This window comes from Panthera uncia, assembly GCF_023721935.1.
Source record: "Panthera uncia isolate 11264 chromosome B3 unlocalized genomic scaffold, Puncia_PCG_1.0 HiC_scaffold_1, whole genome shotgun sequence".
In the NCBI taxonomy this organism is placed as follows: domain Eukaryota; kingdom Metazoa; phylum Chordata; class Mammalia; order Carnivora; family Felidae; genus Panthera; species Panthera uncia.
In genome coordinates, this window is record NW_026057582.1 from 1,717,026 (window position 1) to 1,729,536 (window position 12,511).

Sequence of the window (12,511 nt, forward strand, 5' to 3'; positions counted from 1 at the left end):
CTTTTATATACCAAAAGTATTTTTTGACTAGATCATTCGAAACTACCAGAATGATGGAAATGTTTTTTTTTTCTCTCATTAAAATCCAGGCCCTTAGGCTTTATTTTCCATGTATGAGTCCTGTAATTCATGTATAAACGTGTAGCCAGGCACCTGTAAGCAGAGATTGTACACAGTGTGCTGACGAAAAGTGAGCGCCCGTGGGGCAGCCTCTGCTGCTGGAAGCCACCGCCGCAGAGGCCGTGTAAACGTGCACAATAAACCGCTGTCTCCCACCGGCGGCTGCGAGTCTTGTGTTTTGGACCCAGAGCGGAGCCGTGGCACGAGAGCTCGGGTTTTCCGGACACAGTGAGGCGAGGGCCGATCTGTTAGTTTCAAAATAAGTTTTAATCATAAGCTTTATATACAAATTGTTGTACAATTATTTTAATAAAGGGAAATAGTAAGTGAAAGTACAAAAAGCAAAGCTGGCTTCTCCCCCTCAGTGAAGTGTCAAAGGTTTGTTCGTAGCCCAGATTAGTGATGCGGTAAGTGGACAGTCTATAAAACGGGCTCAGGGAGACTGTAAACTGACGCACTAGAAACCAGGATCGCAAACAGATCGGGCCCGACTTCCCACTGCCCAAATCATTACTCTGCAAGAGTGAACACCGAGGGGCCAGAACCTTCTAGCAAACCTGGGCACCCATAAAAATATGGTTGAAGTTACGCTAAAAAGAGTTCAGCAGTAGTGAGTAGTGTAGCTGAGTCTCTCCCGCCTCCAATTAAGTATCAACAGGATAGTGCACAAACTCTAAAGCACGAAGCTGTTTAGAGTGTTAACGAGCTGTGCATATCGCACTAGATCTGTTTCTCCAAACGCTCGACTTGCGTTTCCCAGCACGTGTGGGGTTAGTTGCCTGTGTGTGCAGAGCTGGCTCCACGGTCCCCTGCTGACGGTCCGTCCCACATGGAGTCACTGGTCCCTCGACTCGTAGAGGAGCTTGGTGGCCTACGACGTGACGAAAGAAGTGTGACCAGTCCCGTGCCCAGCTGCTACGGGCTCCCCCCACCCCCACCGGGCGGGCAGGGCTTCCTCTGGGAGAGGTGGGCCTGTACCTAAAGAAGGGCCCCGCCTCCCGAGCCCTGCCCACCGCAGCCCACCAGGTACCTTGTGCATGGCCGCCAGCCACGCCGTCGACTGCCTCCTGCTGGCGTGTGCGTCCTCCCCGGCCGTCAGCTTCAGCTGCGTCAGGCCCTCCGCCCCCGGTGCTGCAAACCGCAGGGACATGCCTGTGGCCCGTGCGTTGCCTCCTGGAGAAGGGAGACGAGGTGAGGCCCGCGGGGACCCCAGGATCCCACGTGCCCTTGCGGTGGAGGCCAGGGTGCCTCCTTCCCACCCCTCGTGCTGGTGCGGGGGTCCCAGGGGCACCGGTGGACGTCTGGAAGATGACCCCAAATTCACAGGATGGGAAAGGAACCGAGTCGCCTGGCCCTCCAGGGCCCAGGAAAAACCACATCACTGAGCCGAGAGAAAACCCACAGTGCCACCCGGTCCCACGTGGGGACTCCTGTGGTCAGGGAACCCAGCCAGGGCTGGCTCCACGCCAGTACTGATCCCACTGGCCGTCGCTCCCGCCTCGGAGCCATCCTGCTGTCGAGAGCTGGCATACAGGCTGAGGGACCAGCGGGGACCAGCACCAGAGAGGTGCTGACACCCACCCTGCCGTGTGAGCCCCTGCAGAGATGCAGTGAGGGGACCGGCCTCTGCAGGCCGCACCCGGCTGTTCCCACAACCAGCCGCTCAAGGACGGGTGGCTCTCACGGCCTTGACCACAGAACGGTCCCGTGGGGACCAAGCGTCACCGTGAAACCCGTCTACGGCTTTTCTGCTCCGCTTCAACGTGCAAGCTCCATTTTTGAGCAGGACTCCACCTTGTGGAAGATTCCTTCTAGCAGACACTGATCTCTGAGTCAAAACCAAGGGCCCACCTCTCCCCTGGGGTCCACGGACTGCAGATGACCCCCGCGGACAATCAGAGGCCTGACCATCCGTGCGTGTGGACAGGCTGGTTCCTGATGGGACCCCTTGAGGCGAGTGCCCCCACTGGCAGACCACGACTCTGCCCACCCCCTGCTTCTCTAAGTAAGGTTTAATCGGCACAGCCACGGCCACGTTCCTGGGTCATCTCTAGTTGCTTCTGCACTTTGCAAAGATCCAGGCAGCCGGCAAAGCTAAGAACACGCACCACCTGGCTCTCCACAGGCCGGCAGGCAGCTCCTTCGGCCACCGTCACCTCAGGCAAGTGTGCCACCTGCCCCCACCAGCCCCAGGGAAGACAAGGGTCTATGGTTTTAAAGATTCTGGAAAACTTCTGGCACGGCGGCGTTCATTGCACCCCCAGAATTTCCAGAAGGGGGCGTGTGGCGCCAGAAGCCCCCGGGCCCCGCCCAGGGAGACCATGCACCAGGCCAGCTGGGATGTGGCCTTCTCCCTGGCCCGGGAGGGGCCGGGACGAGGTGGCCTTCCTAGCGGGAGGCAGGCACAGGAACACCCCCGCTGACCCCCAGCTTCTCTGGGCCCTGCCTTCTGTACCCGGGGGTCTTCGATGCCCACCCTGCCACCGGCAAGCAGCCTGGAATCCCTGAGCACACCGTGCGGAGGGCACAGAGGCGGCGGAGCGCTGGCCTGGCCCTGTGACCTCGGCATCGGCATCCGGGAGCTCAGGCCGAAGTGCGGAGCTGGCTGGGAAGGGGCGGGAGGGCGCCGGCCGTGCCCCGCTGCCCCTGCGCTCGGCCGGCTTAGGGCCGCTAGACGCAACGCTAAACCCCCTCAGGGCTGAGAAACCCAGCAGATCAAATCCATCTCTACCCCCGATGTTTCCATTCATGCTTTATATACCCGCGTCTGGGGCCCAACCCCCTTTCAAATCGACCAACAGAAGTGACTGTGCATTTCAGAGGCGTGGCCCGGGCTGGACTGCCCGGTGGCGGCAGCAGGGCCGGAGGAGGGTAGCAGGTGGCTGACCTTCAGAGGCGGGCTGGCTCCCCAGGAGGCTGGTGTAAGTGTGAGTGTCTTTTTCTACATCAAGAAGGCGGGCAGGCAGGAGAGGAGAACAACCAAGAGCCAATCAGAAAACAGAAAGCAAGAAGGATTAAGTCACGTGGGTTTTTGTCAGCACGGAATGCAAACTCTCTTCCCGTGGAAAAACAGCCAGAAGCGTAGAAGTTCAGGTGGAAAGATCCAGAATGGGCTGAACGTTCTGGAAGCTCACCGAGGAAATGGAAAGGAATCTCGTCCCCACGGGTGCCTGACAGGAGCAGGAAGTGCTAGTTCCCAATCAGCCACCACGCCACACCCTTCTGAGCACACGGATGACGCCGCTGCACTGGGAACGTCATCCTTGGTTTGAGGCCAACGATAAACGGTACCGAAGAGCTTGTATGTGACACGCTCAGGCAGGTTCTCCTGAATTCGCTATCTTACACTTTAAGCCCCATTCACCTGGCAAGTTCCTAAAACCATGTACTAAATCCAAGCCCCTAGAGGACGACAGGCTGGCTCCTCAGAGACCCTGCCGACAGACTCTGTCCTCGAGGCCCCTGTGTCATCCCCAAAGTCGCCCGCGCCGGCACCAGACTTCCTGCCGCACTCACCTCCGGGCGGAAAGCCTTCCGTGAGGATCTGCACAGTCGAAATGTGTGCAATGTCGATCTCGTGGCGGCTGTCCCCATCCAGAAGCAAGTACCTAGGAAACAGGGTGTCCGCACCACGTTACCCCGGGGCCGATGTGACAAGGCTGTCCGTGCCCAGCAGCCTCTGCCTCTCACCTCTGGTTGTTGGAGAGACGACAAACCATGGTTTCTGGCTTCTCAGAGTTTCCGAAAGTTACGAGAAAAGTAGCTCCTTAGGATACAAAAACAAACGTGAGAACACAACCAGCCCCTCCACCCCTCACCGCCCCCCCGCCCGGCAAGGCCAGCTCCCCGGGAGGCGCGCACACGGGACGAGATGAGACCAAGTGAGTCAACAGCGGTGGCTGTGCCCGCAGGTCCCCGAGGTGAGGCGGCAAGGCCATGACGGAGGAGATGCTGCAGTTTTGTAAAGCACAGGGCACTGCTATCGGGAGAGGTTCTGCGCACCCTCAATGCTGCCGGCAACGTCCCGTCCTTCCCCACGAGGCACCCACACGCTCCCAGGGGAGCCAGGGCGGCACCGGAACGGGACAGAAGGCGCACAGAACCGGCCCGGAAGGATCGCGGGACAGGTGGCAGGAGGGAGACCACGGGGGGGGGGGGGGGGGGGGGGGCGGAGACAGCGCTCTTCCAGGTCGCCCGCCAGACGGACACCCAGGACCCGGCGACCCGGGCTTACCGCTCAGGAGCACCTTGAGCTGCTTGTCGTAGAACTCTGCCTCCTTGTGCGACACCAGGGCGCACTCGGCGCACTGCCGCACAGGGTCCACGAAACACATGCGCCGCAGCGGCACCTTCTGGCCACAGCACTTGTCACAGAAGCACTTCCCACACCGGCGACAGTGGTGCTGCGGGCGCAGGGGTGGTGCTGAGGGGACAGAGGACTGCCCCCCCGTGCCCCCCCCCCCTCGGGACCACCCGTCTACACATGCGGCCCCGCGCTGGTCTTCGCCACTGGAAGGAGGGGCTGCCAAGGGCGCCGCGCACACGGCAGGCCGCCCTGCGTCCCCGGCCCACCTGCCAGGACGCCCCACCTCTTCAGAGGACGACACCCCTTTGAGGGCAAGACCCACAGGTGTGGCGGCGCCCAGCTGGTGGCACGGGCGTGGGTCACCGTCTGCTGTTCTCAGGCAGCCCCCAGGACACTCAGGTGCGTCGGCCGCCCCCCAAGGGGCTCGATGCCGGCCTGGCCCCCACCCGACGGCCTCAGCTCACCTTTCTGGTCAGGAAGTCAAACTTGGCGTCACACTGCATGCACCTCGGGCACTAGGAGGGAAGGAGCGTCAGGACCCAGCTCGGGGTGCTGCCGGGAGAGCCGCCCTGCCGCCCCGTGACGGGGGGGGGTGACACGTCGCAGGCACAGGTGGGCTCCGGGTCCCACAGGCCAGGGACAGGGCATGAGCTCGGGGGGCATCTCGGGGACGCCGGGGGCAGCGGTCAGAGCCCGAACGGCCACGCTGGGGCAGCCACCTAAGGACCCCCAGTTCTGGTGCCGGAACCACGGGTCGGAGTCCCGGAAGGACCACGTGATTCCACGGCTGGAACTAGCGGGAAGTGGCCCCGACACGCGAGCATCGCTTTCTAGGTGAAATAGGTGACGTGGCGGCCGAACGGGGGGGGAGGCCCCCACGAGGGACACCTCGAGTCCCTCAGTGACATGGCCACACGTGCATCGGGATGAGGCTGAAGCGGGATGTGGATGGTGCGGGTCGGATATGGGTTAAAGGCGGTCACCGCCAGGCCCCGGAAATGCCCCCAAATCCTCCTGGGAGTAAGGGAAGCAGAGGGAACCGGCGGCTGGGCTCCGGGGGACAGGTGTCCAGGCCCCGCAGCGCCCGGGAGGGCAGGGACCACGGCGCTGTGCTGCAGGGGAGGCCTCCCTCACCCCAGCGCGCAGGGAACAGACTGAGTGCAGCGGCCGTGCGACCGGCACTGAAGACAAGGGACTCCAAATGGCCACATCGTCACCAAAGGGACGAGCTCGGGTTTCTTCTCTAACACAAGCCAAGAGTCGCTCCAGACCTGCCGCGAAGCACCGACGGGCCATCCCGCCGCTGACGACGCTCAGCTTGCCCCGCCGTGGGAGAGCCCCTCCCGGCCCCACGGGCAGCGCCCGCCCGCAGGAGGCCTTCTGATCATAGGACAGCCAGACCGCACGCAACCCGGGCAAACCCGTCAGTCCTGCCCAGCTGGAGCCGTCCCCCAGTGTCCTTCCCTCGTCCCCACCCACCACCTTCTCTCCACTCAGCCAGGGGCACGCTCGTCCCGCAGGGCAGCAGGGGCAAGCACCAGCCCACGCCTCCCGCCGGGTGACCTCTCCCCTGGCTCTGCGTGTCCCCTCTGGGCCTCGGCCTCCTCCAGGCAGCCGTAGGCTGGCGCACGCGAGTCGGGCAAGCGAGTAGCTCTGAAGGGATCCGAGACGGAGCCAAGTGCCCGTGAACCTGTGTTGATCCAGAGCAGAGGCCAGGGGTGCCGGGACCCCGCAATGCTCCTGGAAGGGCCCTCGGACCCACAGCCACGCTGGGCCTTGGCACGCGTCCTCCCACGGCGGGCACCCTTTTCAGACACCACCCTGCAGCCAGACGGGCTCCATATGGCCGCTGCCCCCGCACTGGGAGCGGGGTCTAAGCTTTTCGAGATCGTGTGACTAACAGTTTCTTGTTACCCCGTTGCTCCTAAGCTGCTTTCTGGACGTGGATACGGGGCTTGGCCCACCTTGGCCTTCCAGAATCATCTACAGAATCCCCACCGGCTTTGATTGTGAGCTGGATACTCGCTGCCCTGCCGCTGCCTCTCCCTTTTGTGAGTTCTGGAACTCGGGCCTTGGAAGCGTGGCAGGGCCCCAGCCTCTGTATGACCCCCGCAGTGCCAGCCACAGAATCCACTGGAAAAAACCGACAGCGAGGGTGTGACTGGTGAGGCCCAGCAGCCCGGAGAGCCTGCCTCACTCCGCGGGAAGGCTCGGGCGCCTCCTGGGGTCTCCCGTGGCGGCCCCTCTCTTGCTCCCTCTCCAGCAACGCTAACAAAGACGGTCTCACGCTTACTGTAGGGCTTGTGTGTCCGGGTACGTTGAAAGACCAATTTCTATCTTATTTTGTTTTTATTTGAGAGGGAGGGGCAGGGAGGGGGAGAGAATCTCCAGCAGGCTCCACACTCAGCACAGAGCCCGACGCAGGGCTCAGTCCCACGACCCCGAGATCGTGACCTGAGCCCAAATCCAGAGTCAGACGCTCAACCGGCTGAGCCACCCAGGCGCCCCAAGACCAACCTGTAAATGTAAGGCGACAGCCAGGACGTAAAATGTGCTTAGCAACGTAAGCGACGTAGGATTTTATTACTGTAAATAGGCAACGAAGTGATTCAGAAAACGGGCAGATCTTCAAGACAAGTAACTTTCTGATTACGTAACAGAAGAGAGCCTTCTAAAATTCTCAACGGAGCAATTTAACATGAAGAGAATGGGAAGGAAAAAAAAAAGGCAGAGACGAGAGTAAAAATACGGCCAAAGAACTGCTATGGTGTCTGATGAACGAACTGCACCAGGAGGGAACAGAAACCACACGCGCGAGCCGCGTGCCGGCAGCCGCGGGCCTGGAACCAGGGCGAGGGCGGCCACAGCCCAGACACGGGCGGCCGGCCCCCCTCACCCACCCTACCGAGCCTGAGGCCCCGCCCCCCAGCACCACCGCAGGGCGGGAGGACGAGTGGGGGCAGGGCCCACCAGGAGGGTCCCGCACAAGCGCCACTCTGGCCAGATGACAGACGCCTCCGCTAGGGTCGCTGGGGGAGGCTCCGGCCTCTGGGGGGGGGGTGGGGGGGCCCCCACGCTCACCCCGCAGGCAGGCCTGGCCGGCAGCGGGGCGGGACGCTGGTGGCAAGGAGGCACCACGGAGGAGGGGCGACTGGGGCCGGGGCACGGGGAGCGCTCCTCGCGAACTTTCCAGCTCCGCACACCGCACACACCCCCCTGGCCCCCGACTCCGTGCTGGTTCGGAGGTGGGGGGGGGGGGCCCACGGCGGACCCGCGCCCGCGGATGTGGAAGTTGAGACGAGAGGGAGGCAGGTGCCACAAGGTCAGCTTCCTGGTGGATGCGCGCGGGGTGGAGCGCGAGGAGAGGCCAAGCCCGGGTCACAGAAGGGCCTCCGCCACCGGACCCTCGCGCAAGGAGCCCCAGAGGTGCCCCGGGCAACCGCAGGACCAGCACTGGCCCCGAGGGTCTCCCCTCAAAGTCTAAATAGTTGGAAGAGGGGGGCCTGGATGGCTCAGGTGGCTGAGCGTCTGACTCTGGATTTTGGCCCAAGTCGTATCAAGGGTGCGTGAGCTGGAGCCCCGCACGCCGGGCGGAGCCTGCTTGGGGCAATTTCTCCCTCTCTCTGCCCCTTCCCCGCACACGCTCTCGCTCTCTCTAAAAAAAAAAACGTTTTTTGGTGGAAAACAGAATTTAGAGAGTTTAAAGGAATGTCAAAAACAAAGCTACTGTAACAAAAGAGCTTGGGGACACCTGCCCGTCCTCCCTGGGGGCCCACCCGCTCCCACAGCGCCCCCCTGCTGGCTGGAGCCAGGCCCTCGACACTCCCTGTCTTAGGTTTCTCAGACACAAACAAATCCGGAAAATAAGTTTTCGCGATATATGCACAGGGGACGCCTGGGTGGCTCAGTCGGTTAAGTGCTGCCTTCGCTCAGGTCCTGATCTCGTAGTGTGTGAGTTCGGGCACAGATCAGCGCAGATCCTTCAGATCCTGTCTCCCTCCCCCGCCCCTCCCACCCTCTCCGAAAAAAAAATAAACAAAAAAATACTTTTAAACAAATAAAAAAACCCAATATATGTATTAATGTACTTTATTGAAAGATAATCCTTTCTAGAGAATAAGAGAATTACTCCTAAAATATTAAATGACTCCTCTCAAAGATTTAACTCCTTCATGAGTGAGGGAACCAGTAAACTGTTAAAAAACCAGCTCAAAAGAGACACAGGAGGTCCTGGGGAGGGGACGAATGTGACAGTGGATGCGAAACAGCTGGCATCGCAGGAGACGTGTTCCTCTCGGGACAGGGCCCGCCTGCGTCTCCCCACCCAGACCCCCATCACCGGGGGCTCTGAGCCAGCGGCGGACGCAGCGCCCCAGGCACGAGCCCGCCCCGGGAGCAAGTGCTGGGCCCGCCCGGCGCCCCTCCAACATCAGAGGCTTCTACGCAGCCACAGGGCCCAGCACCCCCATGCGCTAGGTGGTGTGCCCCCCGCCTCGCGGTCCCCGAGGCGGGTGAAAGCCCCCGCCTGTCCTGTGCCTGGCAAGTGTGTGCAGAGGACCCCCTGGCCGTGTGACCTCGGTGACTCACAGTTGCCCCCGACCACCTGTGACAAGGCTGCACATGGACCCCAAATCCCCATTCCTCACCCCATTCTCGACCGGCTGCCCTGTCTGTCCAGACTCGTCGGTCGGAACAAAGGCCCATTCACTTCGCTTGCTCAAACCTGAGTCAAGCTTCTCTCCTTCCTTCAGGCCCACGGATGAAATCCCACCCTCAACCCGCGTGCGACAGGCTGACCTGGGGTGCCGCAACCCCCGATCGCAGGTCACAGGTCACACGATCCGCGCCCCCTCGCTGAGTGGACGCCTCCCCTTCCCACCTGCTCTCGTCCAGTTGGGTCCTGGGTCCCTCCCCGCACAGAGCAAGCCCTTGCCAGGCCGGAGACACCGGCAGATCCCCCGGGTTCGGGGTCTCCCTCCGGCAGCAGTCCCCCCCCTCCCCCCCCCTCCCCCCCGCCTAGAACAGTCTCTCCCAACTTGGGATTTGGTTTTGATCTGACACCCGTGCTCTCCTTCCCACTTCTGTGACCACAGAGTATCCACGTGTCAAAATGATGGCCCCGAGCTGCCAGCATCGCTGGTTATACCCAGCGCGGAAGTTGGAAGAAAGAGGGGTGCAAAACTACAGGGCTTTTACGGCTAAAACAGTACCTCACGGCCTCGTGCCCAGAGAGCCCACCCCCAGGCTTCCTCCTCCCCGAAGCCACTAGGGAGCCACGGACTGTGCATCCTCGGGGACCAGCAACTGTTATTTCCGGGGCAGGAGGCCGGCTGGGAGCTACAGCTGGCTCAGGGCAGGCGCGCGCGCGCGCACACACACACACACACACCCCCCAAATTGTCAACACTCTCAAGGGACGTCCCTGCAGGCCCACGTGACCAGCCTGATGCAGGGTCAGGCACCTAGTAAGTACACAACAGACGTGGAACGGGCTGGCCTCAGAGTGACCCGATGGAAAGCGGGGCCGAGATGAGACACGAAGGACCATCCACAGATAGGTCAGCAATGCTAATTGGCAAACAACCGGAAGCGGGTGGAGGCTGAGGGTCTATGGGTCACCCTCCTGCCACGTTCTACCTACTTCCCTTCACCCACTCCAAACCACCCAGACCCACCTGCCTCTCACTACCGGCATCCCCAACACCCGAGTCTCCCCCCTGCACACGAGGGTCCTGGTGTCCCACACACACTGAACAGGCAGGGGGCAGCTGAGGGCCAGGCTAGTGGCAGGGGATCCGCCCCACCCCCTTCCCCCGGAGCCTCCAGAACCTCCTAGCCCATTCTGCCCCAGACTGTTTCTTTTCCTCCAGAACACTCGCTGTGCTAACCTCTGGCCTCTTGGACCAGGCCCCAGTAGGCTTCAAATCCGCTTCCTTTTCGAAGCTCGCGGAGGTCCACCCTCCCGTCCCTCCTCCCCCAGGCTCCCTGGAAGGCCTCCAGGGCTCCTCAGGTCACGAGTAAGAATTCCCACAAGCAGGGGGCAGGGGGGCTCCGAGGGGCCTTTCTTTCTAGGTGGAAAGGAGCCCCCCCCCCCCAATAGAGAGACAGACTCAAATAGATCAGGCCAACTCTGCTCACTTCCTGCTGTTCAACTCAGGCCCGAAAACACAGGCACTTTTCCAGGAAACACCCCTGGGCCCGGCAAGAGGGCACACGGAGCTATAGCTGTTACCCCAGGGTGCAGAAGTGGGGGCAGGGGAACCGTGCCTGGGTCCAGACACCCTTCTGGGACTCCTTGCAGACGCCCACCGAGTCCGGCGGGGCAAAGTTCCGAGGGGGTCAATGGGGCAGAGTCTCTCCGGACTCCTGGGGGGGGCGGGCGGGGCACTCCCCGACCACCCTCGATGTGGCCACAGATTAAGTGCCAGAGGTTCACGGCCTCCCTCCCCGCTGCGGGAGTGCGCGGTTCCCTTCCCTGTGCACGACCTTTCACCCGCCCGTCCCCACGACGCTCCCTGCGATTCCCACTTCCCCAACCCCAGTAACACGTGTCAGCCCCAGTAACCCAGGAAGGAACTCTGTGACACGGACACATTCAGGAGAAAGACACACATTCCTTTATCTCTGACCTTCCACAGCACGAACCGGGGAGCCCAAGTGGGGAAGGTACGCGCTGTCAGTTCAGAGAGCACCGGCACCAAGAGTAAAAGCGCGCAAAATAAAGAGCACAAACAGGGCAACAGGGAAGGGGAGGGAAGGGGAGGGAAGGGGAGGGAAGGGGAGGGAAGGGCCCGGGGAGCACGCCACAGTGGGGAGGGCGGGGGCGGCGGCGGGCAGGGCAAGAGGGCGGGGAGGGCAGGAGGGCGGGGGCGGCGGCCCCTGGGCCTCTCCTCGCCGCCGCCCTGCCCCGCCGCCCCTCCCCAGCTCGGGCGGGCCTGCCTCGCCTCGGACACCTGATTTCACTCCGGTGCTGACAGCCTGCCGCCGGTAACTACGGTTCTGGGGGAGGAAGGCGTCTCAGGACGCAGGGGCGCTTGTCACTTAAAGCGACTCGACCATCACGGCGCGCTGACTTCTTTAGGACGGACGGATCTACAGGAACGCACGGAGTTCCTCCCCGTGGCCTCCCGGAGCTGAGAGCTGCTGGCTTATGGGATCGGGTCCAAACCCCCTGGCCTGCCACGCAAGGGCCTTCAGAAGGGGCCGCACCCACCCCGCCCACAGGGACAGCGCGGGGCCTCCCCACCCCTCACCCCTGCAAGCAGGTGCGGTGCCCGCCAGGACGCCCTCCTTACTGTCCACCTGCAACCTCCTACTCAAAGCCAGCCCTCCGCTCGCACCGCGCGGCACCCCCCCCAACCCGGAGCGCGCCGCCTTCTAAGGGGGCGGGGGGCCTCTCCACCCCCCACCACGGGGCAGGGGCAGCGACGGCGTCTCAGGGGCCCCAGCTGAGCAGCTCATCCAATGGAAGTGGAATTCCCACGTGACCTCGCAGGTGGGCCGAGACCCGGACGGAGCAGGAGGGGCGGTCCTTGCGGGACCCACCTAAGTGGGGAGTGGGCGAGCCTGGACGCCCCGAGAGGGAACCAGGCAGAGGGCACTGTGCCCAAGGCCCCGGGAGGGCCGGAGCGCGGTCACCGGGAACCCGGGGTACCGACGGCGGCCGTGGGGGGCCCCGGAAGGGCAGCAGGAGCCAGACGAAGCGCCTCGGGGGCCCGGGTCGGGGCACCAGGGAGGCACGGCGGGGCTGGGGCGCGGACCGGGTAGCCTTAGCCTCGGAAGGGGATCCTGGGCGCGGACGGGGGTCTCGGGCGAACAGGGCGCGGACGGGGGGCGGGAAGCTGGCGGGCGGTGGCGACCTACCTCCTTATCCGGGACCCACTGCGGCTCCTCCAGGCCGAAGGGGCTGCCAAAGGCGCGGTGCTCGGGCACCATGCGCAGGCCGCTGGGGGAGCGCACCAGCTTCTTGGCGTCGCGGCGCGCGGCCACCTCGGAGGACATGACGCCGCCACAGCGCTCGCCCGAGGCCCGGGCCCTCGCCCCGCCAGGAGCCCCGCCCCGCCCGCGTGGACGACAACGGCCGCG

General features: G+C 63.1%; 1 protein-coding gene across 3 annotated transcripts; it reads right to left on the bottom strand.

Annotated features, from left to right (window-relative positions):
* Positions 1 to 36: 36 nt before the first annotated feature.
* ZFYVE21 (zinc finger FYVE-type containing 21) lies at positions 37 to 12,497 on the bottom strand. Of its 3 annotated transcripts, XR_007453542.1 has the most exons (9): positions 12,290 to 12,497; positions 4,891 to 4,941; positions 4,355 to 4,523; positions 3,811 to 3,886; positions 3,637 to 3,728; positions 3,008 to 3,061; positions 1,151 to 1,293; positions 900 to 991; positions 37 to 365 (listed from the first exon to the last, which is right to left on the bottom strand). XR_007453542.1 is itself a non-coding variant. In XM_049612075.1 (8 exons), exons 1-8 carry the CDS (start codon positions 12,425 to 12,427, stop codon positions 956 to 958), a joined length of 759 nt encoding a protein of 252 aa, XP_049468032.1. In that variant the 5' UTR covers positions 12,428 to 12,497; the 3' UTR covers positions 369 to 955. The 3 variants fall into 3 exon arrangements, 2 of the variants coding, with proteins under 2 accessions (XP_049468032.1, XP_049468033.1); XM_049612075.1 differs by lacking the exon at positions 37 to 365 and having other exon boundaries at positions 369 to 991; XM_049612076.1 differs by lacking the exons at positions 37 to 365; positions 3,008 to 3,061 and having other exon boundaries at positions 369 to 991; positions 12,290 to 12,495.
* Between the last annotated feature and the right edge of the window lie 14 nt (positions 12,498 to 12,511).

Coding starts and splice junctions, on each gene's coding strand:
- ZFYVE21 (XM_049612075.1), bottom strand. CDS start 12,427: ATGTCCTCCGAGGTGGCCGCGCGCCGCGACGCCAAGAAGCTGGTGCGC. Junction 1,294..3,007: donor GAGCCAGCCCGCCTCTGAAG/GTCAGCCACCTG, acceptor TCCCTTCTCCAG/GAGGCAACGCACGGGCCACA. Junction 992..1,150: donor GGCTGGCGGCCATGCACAAG/GTACCTGGTGGG, acceptor GTCACGTCGTAG/GCCACCAAGCTCCTCTACGA.